Source organism: Phoca vitulina, unplaced genomic scaffold (genome assembly GCF_004348235.1).
Source record: "Phoca vitulina isolate PV1807 unplaced genomic scaffold, GSC_HSeal_1.0 scaffold112, whole genome shotgun sequence".
In the NCBI taxonomy this organism is placed as follows: Eukaryota; Metazoa; Chordata; class Mammalia; order Carnivora; family Phocidae; genus Phoca; species Phoca vitulina.
In genome coordinates, this window is record NW_022589815.1 from 1,096,177 (window position 1) to 1,110,442 (window position 14,266).

Here is a 14,266-nt window from a genome sequence, read left to right on the forward strand (position 1 = left end):
ATACCAGTTAGCCTTGGGATGGACAGATATTGAACATTGGCCTGGGTCCAAAAGATATAGGGTTTTAGAAAAACAAAAGTAGTCTTTGACATGCTAAAGATGTCTCCCAGCTGTGTGCCCTTCTTCTTGGTCCTGATATTTCTAAGTCTCAGGATGAGATTATGCACATGTGCATTAAGGAGGAAAGGGTGGTGGTGGGGTGGCACAGATCCTGATTTGTATGGTCCACTCTTCTTCAGGGACAATGTATAGGAAGAATAAGTGTGGTCATAAACTTGTACCTCAAAATGCCTTCTCAAAGAGGGAGTCCTCCAGGCCCCACTTCCAAATGCTGACTGACACATGGTCAACTTGTTTGATCACTATAGGGGCTAGTCATGGGAGAGCAAGAATATTTTCCTGTCTTAAGTTTCTTCACCTACATAATGGAGATAATACCTCTGCTGCTTGGTGTCATGTGGCTGCAGTGAAAAGCTTATGAGAACAGATGTGCAGGCTATATGGAGGCAATTCCATAAACTCAGGTAGACAGACTGGTCCACATGAATACAGTGCTTCTTTCTTTCTTTACTAAATGTTCCATGGCTACCCCCTCTATGCCAGGCCTGGTGATAGGCATTGGGAAGAGGGGGTACAGTGGTAATACTCTGGGAGAATGGGCACTCAGTGGATGGAGTTCTGAGAGGAGCTGAAAGCTAGACTAGAAGTCTGGCAAAAGTGATCTGGAGCATTGTAAATGAAGAGCTTCCTTCCCCCCAGGGTGGGGAGGGGCATCAGAGAAAAGTTCTATGGAGGGATGACCTTGATGATTATATCAAGTCAGAAAAGTGAGGAAAGGATTTCTGCCCAGTCCAAAGCCCATCACTGTGAGAGGGTGTAGTAGGTTGGGCAAGAGCTAGGATTCTGGACACCTGGGGCTGGTGCATATTGATATAGGGGGAGAGAAAGAACTGAAAATTAGGGCTAAAAAAGATAGGTCTGGGGCCAAAGTGTATAAGACCATGACTGTCTGGCTAAAAGACTGAGGCTCAGCTAGCTAAGTTTGTCCTTCTCAGTGAAGCAAGCAGAATAGTGTAGTGACTTTGCTACTAGACTGCCTGAGCTGGGATGCTGGCCCCATCACTTAGGAGTGGTGTGACCTGAGCAAGTTATTCTACCTCTCTGCATCTCAGTTTTCTCTTCTGCAAAATGGGAATAATAATAGTACCCATGTCACAGAACTGGGGTAAGAATTAAGTATTTAATTTAAGTATTTAGCACAGAACCTGATACATCCAAAGCCTTCAATAAATGTTAGCTACTGTTGCTGTTATTATTATTGTTAGTCTCCTGATCCAATGTACAGATCAGAGTTATAGAACTTATATGACTTTGAAACCACTTTTTGATATAAACACACATGAGTCTATGATTTCTTTTTTTTTTTAAGATTTTATTTATTTATTTGACAGAGAGAGACAGCGAGAGAGGGAACACAAGCAGGGGGAGTGGGAGAGGGAGAGGCAGGCTTCCCGCTGAGCAGGGAGCCTGAAGTGGGGCTCGATCCCAGGACCCTGGAATCATGACCTGAGCCGAAGGCAAACACTTAACGACTGAGCCACCCAGGCACCCCGAGTCTATGATTTCTTATACACAAGTTTCTTTTTTAAAAATTTTATTTATTTGAGAGAGAGAGTGAGCTTGTGAGCAGGGGAGGGAGGGGCAGAGGGAGAGGGAGAAGCAGACTCCCTGCTGAGCAGGGAGCCCAACACAGGGCCCAATCCCAGGACCCCAAGATCATGACCTGAGCCAAAAGCAGACGCCTGACTGAGCCATGTAAGCGCCCCCACAAGTTTCTTTTGATTGTACAGAGCCAGACCAAGTTTCCCAGGGCAGAGGATCTCTGGCCATCTTTGTATCCTTAGCACCCAACAGAGAATTTAGCACAAACTTAATGCTCACCATATATTTGTTTAACATAGTCAAATGAGGCATCTTCAGGTCTAATATTAAGCTTAGTTGCCAGCATCCACCAGAGTGATGTTTCCACTCTCTGAACACTGCTGTGTCAGGCTCTGTATTTGGTGCCACATCCATAACGGTGAACTAGACACAGATTCTGGCCTTAGGGCAGCCAGTGTAGTGCAGGAGGCACATAACCCATCAGACCAATGCCCCGCAGTTTCTGACTTAGGCAAGGCACTGGTTGGTGTTGCCATCCACTGAACTGAGAAATATAGGAATGGGATTAAGGAAAATGCAACAACATGGATGGGACTAGAGTGTATTATGCTAAGTGAAATAAGTCAGTCAGAAAATGTAATGATTCTGTTTAGGACAGTCTAAGTTTGACTTGTCTGAAATCCCACCTCCAGGGCTTTGTACTTGCTGTTCCCTCTGCCTACAGTGTTTGTCCTCTGAATACTGACCTGGTTTGTGTCTCATTTCCTTCAGATGGCTGCTCAAATGACACCTTATTAATAAGACTTTCCCTGGACACTTAAGATATAAAATAGCAATCTCCATTTCTACCCCCTTCATTCTCCAATCCCTTAATTGGCCTTTTTTTCTTACCCATAACATATATCACCTCCTGGCATATGAGTTTTTATTGTTATTTATTTTTGTCAGTTTTTATTTTTTTATTTTTCCCAAAGCTCTGAAGCAGACAGTTTATTAATAAGAAATTCATTTTTTTTCTTTTTTCTAATTGAAATATAGTTGACATACAGTGTTATATTAATTTCAGGTGCACAACATAGTATTTTGAATTTATATACATGATCATCACAATAAATGATCATGATGATAAATCTAGTTACTGTCTGTCACCAAAGTTATTACAATATTATTGACTATATTCCTTATGCTGTAAGTCATCCCCATGACTTATTTATTTTATAAATGGAAGTTTGTACCTCTAAATTCCCTTCACCTATTTCACTCATCCCCTAACCCTCCACCCTCTGGCAACTACCAGTTTTTTCTCTATATTTATGAGTCTGTTTCTGTTTTATTTTGTTTATTCATGTGGGTTTTTTTTAGATTTTATATATAAGTGAAATCATATGGTATTTGTCTTTGTCTGACTTATTTTTCTTAGCATAATACTCTGTAGGTCCATCCATGTTTTAAGAGTACACTTATTGTGATGAGCACTGAGTAATATATAGAATTGTTGAATCATTATATTGTATACTTGAAACTAATATAATGCTGCATGCTAATTATACTTTAATACAAAATTAACTATAAAAAAGAATAAAAGGAATGAAATTTATTGTCAATTTTTAATTGTCTGTTTCCCATCATGATAATGAAATCTCTATGAAGGCTGACAATGAACAAAATATTTAAGTAAAATATGTAGTATATCAGATAGCAATAAATTTTATGGAGAAAAATAGAGCAAGAAAGGAGTACAGGAAGCATTGGTGGGAAGATGCTATTTTAAAAAAGGCAGTTGGGATAGGCCTTACCAAAAAGGTGACATTCAAGTAAAGATCTGAGGAAACTGAGGGAGCAAACTATGAGAATATCTAGAGAAAGAGAATTCCAGGCAAAAGGAACAGCAACTAAAAAGACCCTGAAGTGGGAACATACTGTAATGTTAGAGGAACAAGGCAACCAGTGCAGCTACAGCAGAGTAAGTAAGTGTGGGGGGAAATTGGTAGGAGGGGGGGTCAGAAAGGACATGGGAAACAGATGGCTATGGATTTATGAGTCATTTTAAAGACTTTAGACTTTGCAGGATTTTGAGCTGAGGAGTGGCATGGTCTTAGTGAAATGTCCAGGGAGCTGTAATAGCAAGGAAGGAAGCAGTGAGGTGAAGAAGCTCCTACAGTGATGTAGGTGAGAAGCAATGGTGGCCCAGACCAGGGTGGAGGCAGTGAAATGATAAGTAGTTAAACTTTGGATGCATTTGGAAGATAGAACTGGCCAGACTTGGTGATGGCACCTTAGATGAAGGGTGTAAGAGAAAGAGAGGAGTAAGGAACAGGAGCTCACAAAGCCCTGAGAGGAAGGAATTGACAAGATGAGACCAGAGCCAGGAGAACTGGGTCTCTCAGAAGCCAAGGAAGACATGGGGATTTTATGGAAAATGGTATTACTAAGAGTGCATGTGTCAGATGCTGCACAGAAGTCCAGCAAGATAAAGGTAGAAAAGATGACCTTGTATGTTTATCTGGGAAGTCACTGATGATGTGGGCAAGGCCATTGTGGAGCAGGGTTGAGGGTGTACACCAGACTATAGTGGAGTGTCAAGAGAACGGTCTGCAAGGAAAGGGAGAATGTATATAGCCTTCTTGTTCCAGAAGTTTGGCTTCTATTGAGATGGTGGCTAAAGGGGACACTGGAGTCCAGATTTGTTTTTACAAGATGGAAGGATGTGAGTTTACTTATATGATTAGGGGGAAAACCAATCAAGTTGGAGATACAGAAGACAGGATAATTGATGGGTAGGAGGCCCTGGATAGAGGTGGGGGATGGGATCCAGAGCCCCTAGAGATGAGTTGGCCTTGATGGGGAGGAGGGACCAAGATAAGAGGGAAGGATGGGTGGATGCAGTAGAGTCTATTGTAATGACAAGTTGAAGATGTCATGCCTCTAGGTGCTCTGAGAAGTGGGAGATATAGTCCTCAAAGTGAGAGGAAAAGCAGTAGGTTCAAGGAAGCTTGTTAATATTGGACAAGGTTTGAAATAGTGACAACAGAGAATGGGCAAGTTGATAAAGGCCTAGCTGGCTTGTCATCCAGGAATGTACTGTGATCTCACTCAGTTTCATGAGATCCTGCTGTAACCTTGAGCAAGTTACTTTACTATGCTTCAGTTTCTTCATCTACAAAGTGGACATGAGTAAAATAAGGTCATTGAATTAAATAAGTTAATCCATGCTTAGCAATTACTGAGCACACTGCTTGGCACATAGTAAGTGTTCAATGTATATTAACTCTTTGGATTTCTATGATGATTACTTAACTTTTATTTCTTCTATGGTGTTCACCAGCCCAGGCTTAGAACAGCACGATGGCTTGATCCAAAGTTAGTATGGTACTGGGTGAGAGATTGAAGTGATTGAATGAACACAGAATCAAAGATGGACAGGGAAGGACATGAAGACAAGGGAGAGGGGCAAGTGGAGAGAAAGTAGGAAATCATGTGGTACCTGAAACTCAGAGCCTGGCGCATATGAGGTCTCAATAAATCTTTATTGAGTGAAAGAATGGGAGAGTTTGTGGGGTCAAACCATAGGGTTCCAGGAATGTGACTTCTGGAAAAGCAGACAGTTCTGACTGGAAAGGAGGACCTGCATTTCCAGGTGAGGCCAGGGGAGTAGGGGTAAAATGGAGGTTATATGGTGTTGTAAGTGTCAAGGAGGTAAAGGAACTGCAGATGAACTGGCCACTGGACCAGACCCTGCCATCAGCCCAGTCTCTGCTTTTCTATTGGGAGAAGGCAGTCTGTGCTAGGAGGAAACTGGCAAAGTAGGAGCTATCAAATAGACTAGTGTCTGGAAGCTAATGTCTTCTGTGACTACTGATGGATAGAGCTTAGAAGGTGCCAGGATGAAGCCAATGGTCATTCTTCTTGAATGATTGCTTGACTGTGGAAGACCAGGATCTCCCCAGGTAGCTCAGGAAGTATTCTAGAAGTAAATGAAGTGATGAGTACACAAATAATGTGTAAGCAGTCAAATGCTCTGCGTTTACAAGAGGCTGGCTAAATTAATGCTGCCAGAACAAATCCAGGAATATATGGTCAATTAATTTATGACAAAAGAGCCAAGTTATAAAATGGGGAAAGGACAGTTTCTTTAATAAATGGTGTTGGGAAAACTGGACAGCCACTAACAAAAGAGTGAAACTAGACCACTATCTTACACTATACACAAAAATTAGCACAATATGGATTAAAGACTTGAATATAAGACCTAAAACCGTAAAAATCCTAGAAGAAAACATGGGCAGTAAGCTCCTTGACATAAGTCTTGGCAATGACTCTTTTGGATTTGACACCAAAAGCAAAGTCAACAAAAACAAAAATAAATAAGTGGGACTACATCAAACTAAAAAGCTTCTGCACAGCAAAGGAAGCCATCAACAAAATGAAAAGTCAACTTAGTAGATGGGAGAAAATATCTGTAAGTCATATAACTGATAAAGGGTTAATAGCCAAAATATATAAAGGACTCATACAACTCAATAGGAAACAACAACAACAACAACAACAACAACAAAAACCCCACACAAAAAAATCATTAAAAAATGGGCAGAGTCTCATATGGTTTGTCTCCCTCTCTTATTTCTTCCCCTTCAGTTTTCCTTCCCTTCCGATATGAGACTCTCGACTCCAGGAAACAAACTGAGAGTTGCAGAAAGGGAGGTGGGTGGGGGGATGGGGTAACTTGGTGATGGGCATTAAGGAGGACACGTGATGTGATGAGCACTGGGTGTTATATGCAACTAATGAATCATTGAATACTACGTCAAAAACTAATGACAGCTAATTGAACATAATAAAAAAAATCACACAGGGAAAAAATTAAATTAAATTTAAAAAAAAGAAAACATACAGATGGCCAAGAGGTACATGAAAAGGTGCTCAACATCAATCATCAGGGAAATGAAAATCAAAACCAAACTATACCTTGACTAATTGAATTTAAATAAAAAAAAATGAGATATCACCTCACACCTTGTTAGAATGGCTATTATAAAAAAGGCAAGAAATAACAAGTGTTGGTAAAGATGTAGAGAAAAGGGAACTCTTATGCACTGTTGGTGAGTAAATGCTGTGGCCACTATGGAAAATGGTATGGAGTTTCCACAAAAAACTAAAAATATAACTACATATGATCCAGAAATTGCAATTCTGAGCATCCAAAGAAAAAGAAAACACAAACTTGAAAAGATATATGCACCCCCATGTCCACTGCAGTATTATTTACAATAGTCAAAACATGGAAGAAACCTAAGTGTCCATTGATGGATGAATAAAGAAAATGTGATTATACACACACACACACAAACACATATAGCTGAATTCAGCTATAAAGAAGAATGAAATATTGCTATTTGAAGCAACCTTGAAGGCATTATGTTAAGTAAAATAAGTCAGACACAAAAAGACAAATATCATATGATCTCCCTTATATGTAGAAACTAATTTTTTTAATGAGCTTATAGGGTACAGAGGAAAGATTGGTTGTTTCCAGAAGTGGGAGGTGGGGGTTCGTTGAAAAGGGTGAAGAGATCCAAAGGTACAAACTTCCATTTATAAAATAAATAATTCATGGGGAAATATAATGTACACCATAGTGACTATAGTTAATAATACTGTATTGCATGTTTGGAAGTTGCTAAGAGAGTAGATCTTAGAAGTTCTCATCATAAGAAAAGATTTTGTAACTATGTATGGTTATGGATGTTAACTAGACGTTGTGGTGATCATTTCATAATATATACAAATATTGAAGCAATGTTGTACATCTGAAACTAATAAAATGTTATGTGTCAATTATATCTCAATTTAAAAATATAATGATGCCAGATTTTCCCTGGGAAATCAGGGAACATGTTCTCCATACATGCAACAAGTCATTCCTATGACTGTGCATACCCTGTTCTAAGAATTGAAATCTTTAAGTCCAAAATACCAGAGTACTCAGGGCCCTCTCCAGTCTAGTTCCCATCCTAACCCTTGTTCAAATACATTGAACTCAAACCAAACTAAACTGGTTAGCCAAACAACTGGCCTGCTTTTTCCTATTTCTATATCTTTGCTCACAGAGTTCCCTCCACTCATACCTTTCTTTCCTCTCTACTGATTAAAACTCTTTCCACCATTCAAGGCCAAGATCAAGTACAACCTCTTCCATCAGACTTTCCCTGTTAGCAACTGAAGGGGACCTCTCTGGTGTCTGAAGTCCAGTGGGCCATTTTCTACTTTGGATCTAGTCTTTGAGGTCCACCTTTCTGAATAAAGCAAAAGAATTTTCACATTGCAGGAGAGAACACAAACTGCAAGTGCAGAGCTGAGCCAGCCCCAGATTCATGACAATGTCAGGAAGGAAAGAAGGTAAAGAGGTAAAGAGGGAGGGAAGGAGGGAGGGAAGTGGCCTAGATCTCCTGAAAGGGTTAAGATATGGCTTCTTGGAAACTGGTGGTTGTTGTCAGGGGAAGTGGGAGTGTGGTGGTGGTAAGGAGACTAGGTTATCACCTGGGGCCAATTCCAACAAGAAACTAAAGGCCAAGGGGGGATTTCACTCCAGGAACAGACACATTATCTCTGCCGCCTCCTCCTCCTCATACCTCCTAGTGAAAGTTACCTCAGAAGATTTATCATCAGAATTTGAGATGACCCATTCCAACCCCTAGCCTGTTGTCCAAATGGGAATGGTCAGGCCTGGGGAGGGTAAGGCACAGGCCTTGAAGTTGTCTCTGCTCACCTGCAACACAGGCAACTGGAAAAATAACAGCTAGGGGTAGTCTGGAGAGCTGAGACAATATGGGAACTTGACTTTGTCAGGTTCTCAGTCTGCTCATCTGAGTTCCAGCCCTTCTTTTCTGCCTAGAATTTGGTATGCTTTTACATCCTTCTCAAATGCAATTCCTTTTGAAATGCCCAGAGTATCTACATGCTTTCATGGGTCAGCCAGAGAATCCATGTTCCAGATACCACAGGAGAGGCCACCCTGGCCAGGCCCCATTTGGAAGGATGTACTTTCCCAGGGGCCTGTAGAAGATGGAGCTGCTGAAGTTGACTCCTAATCCCCAAGGGCCCTAAGGGGATGGGGGACAGAGCCAAGCATGGGGTCCTGGACAGTTCATTCCTCAGGAGCCCAGATTGAAAGAAAGGTAGAAAAGAGCTAGGGCTGTCTTCCCTGAAGCCCTCTGTCTGTGCTTACAGCTAAGTCCTTCAGTTCTTTTGCTCCTTATAGATAAACAGTTGCATTACTCCCCAAAACAAGAATGAAAGTCTGGAAGCTGAGTGGAACAGGATTGTGGAGATAGATGTTCAATTTTCTTACCTTCCTTCCTAAAGTCTCTCAGGCACTAGGAACTAGGGAGAGTGGGGGAGGTAAGGAGGGGAGAGGCAAGTCAGCTTAAGACCTTATTCCCTGCCTCCATTTCCTCATAATAGGAGATCATGATGTAGAGGGACTGTCAAGGCAGCTCCTAGGAAGAGCTCTAAACATCTAAAGATTATCTGGGTTCTCCTCCTCCACTCCTTCATCTTGTGTCTCTTGCACTATTTGTCCACATCCCCACCCACAGTTGTGCAAGAGAAAGAGTACTGTAGATGCCTAGATCTGAATTTTGGTGGTTATCTGTGCTGGTCCAGGGCATGTCTGCCTCCTTCTCCTGTTCTTCTCCACATCATGGGGGGACTGACCATTGTAGGATGCATTTCCCAGGCCCCTCCATCAATCATCTGGCTGGGTTCAATGAGGCACTGGGTGAGAGATTAGAAAAAATGGAGAAACCATGGTATTTAGCCTCTATCTTTTGTGCCTCTGTGGTGTCTCTGCAGTGTCTCTTCTGTGGCTCCCAATGTCAATATACTTCCAATTCTACTGTGTGATCCCAGCTCATGGCTCAGATCATACCACTGTTTCCCACTGCCCCTCTCTTCTTCACCTTCCTTGTTCTGCCTTATGCATTAAGGGTACTGACCCCTCTAGGCTGTATTTCCCAGGCTATCATATTAGTTGACTTCTAGTTTCCCCCAATGAGAGTGACATTGGAGACAGACTGAAGGGCAGCAATGAGGAAAAGGGGAGGGTATTTCTTCCTTTCTTCTGATTTGAACAGTGTATTTCTTCTATGGTTCTAGCACCCATGGACAAGCCTATGATTCTGCTTTCCATCAGGTGACCTCTGTCCCTGAACTCGGACCATACCTCCTCCTTCACCCCTTCAGAGGAGGGATGGTGTTGGCATCCTGCTGTAACTAATCTCTGGGTTACATTCCTGTCCTGCTTGGCTTCTCAACCTATCCACTATGTAACATATTTCTTATCTGCTTTAAATTATCTGCTATAAATATTTGGTAGTTTGTTTTCCCAGTTAGATCTTGACTATAAACTGGACTAGTGGGAATGCAGTCTATGATTAAAGGTGAATGAATGGGAGGATTCTTAGTTACTTGACTCGGAGGAATAGGGGGTTTGGTGACAGCCCCAGAAAGGGTTCCTTGTAGCAGCCAGAGAAGTGAATGGAGGTACAAGGCTTAGTAAGCAGATGCTACCCTTCCATCCACTTGAATTCTTCAGGACCTTGTTTCTAAGGACAACACAGCTCTAAATTTTCTTGAGAATCTTGAAGGAAGTATAAGCCATTGGGTTACTTTTTTTTTTTCTCTTTCAGTGGCCAGGACTCCTATGCCTGTCAAATGCCAGATAATTATCATCTTTACCCTTGGCCAACCAGACCCCTTTCCCCAGTGAATCTCCCTCCCCCACACACACATAGCAGTCATAGCAGCCACCAGGATTTATTTTGATGAGGATTTTATTGTGGAGGAGAATACAGGAGAGCAGCCACCAGGATTTATTTTGATGAGTATCTTGTTGTGGAGGATAATACAGGACAGCAGCTCCAGGTGAATAGGTGGAGCTGTAGTGTCCTCCAGCTACCTGGATCCCCAGGTGGTTTTTGTAGGCATTGTGGGTTTCTGGTAAGGCTGCAAGGTTACAGTTGGTGTTTGAGGTAGCTAATCAACACAGGGGGAATATCCAGCTGGTCGATGGCTTGTGGTTGGCTGGCCTGGCGCAGAGCTCTGCGGATGACTAAACGGGCCTGTGATAGTAGTGACCGTGGAGTGGCTACAAGGAGAAACAGGTCATAAGAAGCAATTCTCAGTGTAATTCTCCCATCCAAGCCTGCATCCACCCTGCCCTGGCTCCTGCAGCCCTAATTGCTTTCTCCCTTCTAAGAAATCTGCCCCCCACTCTGTCCTCAATGCATGGTGCCAATAGGAACACACTGAGGCCTAGATAGGGCATGCTCAAGGCCACAAAACAGTCATTGGCAGAGCCAGAACCAGAAATTCTGCTAGTGCTATCCCCCACCTTATCTTAGTGATCCCTTTCCTAATAAGGAATCTGTAACTTTTCTCCACTGGGGTCCTAGGAGAGGGAGGAAGATGGTAGTTTCTCCAAGTCATTCTAGGAGGATTGGCTTGGGGGGTGATTTGTGGCCCTTGGACCTCAAAGCCAGAAGGTCCATAGAGCTAAGCTGTTTGAAACTCACCTCGGGCCTGTAGCAACAATGCAGTGCCTTTATCATCTTGCAAGTTCAGGTCCAGGGAGAGAGATGGAAGGTAGATGTTAGCACCAAAATCAATTAACAGCTGGATGTACTCTGGTTCACAATTATGGTGGAGACAGATTTCAAGGAGGGTGCGGGGCCGTGGGACACGAGCCAATAGGCGCTGGTCAGTACAGTTGTAGTTGGGATCTGCCCCATGGAGCAAAAGCAGGCGAAAACAGTCAAGGTGCCCATAGACTGCAGCCAAATAGAGGGGGCCAGAACATGAAGCTATGTTTGATGCCCAGACTGGTAGTTTAGCTTTGACATTGGCCTCTGCACCATGGCCCAGGAGTTCCTGAAGGATGGCAGCAGCACCATCACGGGCAGCTGTGAGTACGGGAGAACAGTTGTTGTAGATGCTACCACCAGGACAGGCACCAGCTTCCAAAAGCACACGCACACAGTCCAGATGGCCATGACTGACAGCAGTGAAAAGTGGCGTCTGTGCCTTGACATCCAAACTGTCAACATCAGCACCATGTGCCAGGAGGACCTGCAAACACCTGAGGTGGCCATAAGAAGCAGCCAAGCGCAAGGGTGTCCCAGGAACACCCCAGCCACTTCTACTGTTGATGAAACGTTTATAACGCTCCTGGCACAAAAGCTGGTCCAAGGTATAGGAGTCGTTGTCATACACTGCTTGATTGAGAGCCTGCTTCTCCCCCATGTCGGTGTCCTCCTCCTCCTTGTCAGGCTGCAGGAGGGAGAAAATCTTGGTGATGTCCATGAGGTTCATCTTGATTGATTGGAGCAGAACTATTCTAATTATGAGCAGGAGGATATGCCAGGTCTGTGGGTGACAAATATTGGGGGAAGATTGAGGGCCCACATCAAAAAGCCTGGATGCCAGCCCTTGCCCCCCACCCTTTACCATCAGGCTCTTCACTGATGGGCCCCATTCTTCCATTTCCTACTCTATCTCATTTTAGGGCTCAGAGATGGTTTCCAAAACATCAGGCCATTTCACAGCTTGGTGACTTTGCATATGCTGTTCTGCTTGACCTTCAAACTCCTACTTTCTGGGAAGCCTTCCCTAATCTCCTCCTCTTGCTCAGGGATTCCAAAGGATCACAACTAGACTTTAGCTATGAACTTTCACACTACATTTGCATTTATCTGTGCTTCAATGTATAAACTCCACCTATATCATGACTGGGAATTTGGTAGAGGCAACTTCCTTAGTTCAGAATGTGTGGACTAATGAGGTGGCTCTGGTCTGGCAGTTGCTAGGTCAGCAGAATGTTGTTTTGTGGTGTCAAGTTATCATCCCTAAGCATTCTGACATTAGTCTCATGGGGCAGGCCCTCAATTCCACCTGTCAGCCTTTTAGATGAAGTTCAACCTCCTCACAGTCCCTTTATATGTGACCTCCCCTCAGACTCATGCCTTATGCTTAGGCAACAGAGTTACACAGGAAATGGATGTTGAATGACATCTACTGATTAAATAAAGAGGTGACATTACAAAGAACATTTCAAGTAAAATGAAATCAAAGAGATGGCAGGAAATAGTCATTTCCAGGGCAAGTCCTCTTTGGTGGACAACTGGTTTATTCCCCAGGACCACTTCAATACAGAAGTCCCTTTGATTCCCAGGACCTCCTTGGAACCCATGGATTCCCTATCCCTTTAGGTCAAACCTTTTCCCGTCATCTCTGCCCCACCCAGTTTAGAACCTTTGCCTCAACCCTCAACTCTTCTCTCACCATTATCCCCAGGCTTTATAAAATTATCCATGGCCCAATAACTGACTTAACCGCTTGACCTTACCTGTCCTCTTCCTAGTGCTCCAAAGCCAGTCACCCACCTCAGTTTGTAATGTCATCAGGGTAAGCTGGTAGGTTTTTCAGAGCTCAAGTCTCCCTACTCTCCCATACCCTGCAGCCATGGTCTCAGGGCCACATACCTCCTTTTATTCACTGTCTATCTCCACCCCTCTTTGTTAGCCTGGGACCTCAGGTACATACCTCATAGAAAAAAACTGTGAGGTGGGTGGGTGGGGTCTCCCTCAACTTTAGGCCCCTTCTCACCCACTAACATCAACTCCATATATGATCTTATTATTTATGCATTTGAGGTATGCAATAATAAATAAAGGGTTTTAGAAATCAGACAGACTTAAGTTTGCAACTGAGCACCCCTAGTTCCTAGCTAAGAAGACTTGGGCAAATCTCTTCCCTTCTTTGGGGCTCAGTTTCCTCATCTACAAGACAGAAATGATAGTCCCTGCTTCATGGGGCTGTTCAGAGAAAAAAAGCTACCATATTAGGTCTTTAAAGGTGAGTTTCCTCTCTCTGCCCCTTCAACCTCCTCAATGGCTCCTTCCCCTCAACCATCTTAGGAAACAAACACTTTTATGGTCCTTCATCTCACTCTAGCTGCTTTTCTCTTCATCTCTCTCTTTTCACTGGACATATCCAAAAAGTTGTCTACCATCTACTTCCCTATCTCCCATTCATTTCTTCACCCTCTGCAGTCACCCTTCCTCAATCACACACTGAGATAGTTCTTTAAAAGTCATCCTTGTGGTTAAATCTTCTGGCTGCTTCTCAGATCTTTCTGTCTGTGACCTTCCTGGTACATCTGTTCCCACTGACCACTTTCTCCTACATACTCCTCCCTTGGCTTCCTGACCAGCACACTCTCCTGATTTTTCTCCCCTGTGTTCTACCCTGAAATAATTATGCTCCCCTTTGTTCTTTCCTTGATCCTCTTCTTTCCAGTCCCAGAGCTGCAGCTCTCATGTTAATTCTGATGATTTCAAACTTATCACTCTAAGCCCCCCAGCTCTCTTTTCAGCAAAAAGTATGCATTCACTGAGTTTCTTCAGGTGCTTCAAAGTCAGTAGTATCACACCACCACTACCATCACCATCATCACCAAACTTGATCCATAGCTGTTTCTTACTATCCATCTGGTCAACCAAACCAGAAACCCAAGACTCATCTCAGTCTTCTTATCTCTTTGTCCGAC

At 43.1% G+C, this 14,266-nt stretch overlaps 1 protein-coding gene across 1 annotated transcript; it reads right to left on the bottom strand.

Annotated features, from left to right (window-relative positions):
* Positions 1 to 10,673: 10,673 nt before the first annotated feature.
* ASB12 (ankyrin repeat and SOCS box containing 12) lies at positions 10,674 to 12,054 on the bottom strand. The gene is made up of 2 exons (XM_032398220.1): positions 11,235 to 12,054; positions 10,674 to 10,807 (listed from the first exon to the last, which is right to left on the bottom strand). The coding sequence occupies exons 1-2, from the start codon at positions 12,028 to 12,030 to the stop codon at positions 10,674 to 10,676; spliced, it is 930 nt and encodes a 309-aa protein (XP_032254111.1). The 5' UTR covers positions 12,031 to 12,054.
* Between the last annotated feature and the right edge of the window lie 2,212 nt (positions 12,055 to 14,266).

Bases quoted from the DNA above. Each gene is read 5' to 3' on its own strand.
- ASB12 (XM_032398220.1), bottom strand. From the start codon at position 12,030: ATGAACCTCATGGACATCACCAAGATTTTCTCCCTCCTGCAGCCTGAC. The intron at 10,808-11,234 runs GTGAGTTTCAAA...TTCTCCTTGTAG, and splicing joins ATTGTTGCTACAGGCCCGAG to CCACTCCACGGTCACTACTA.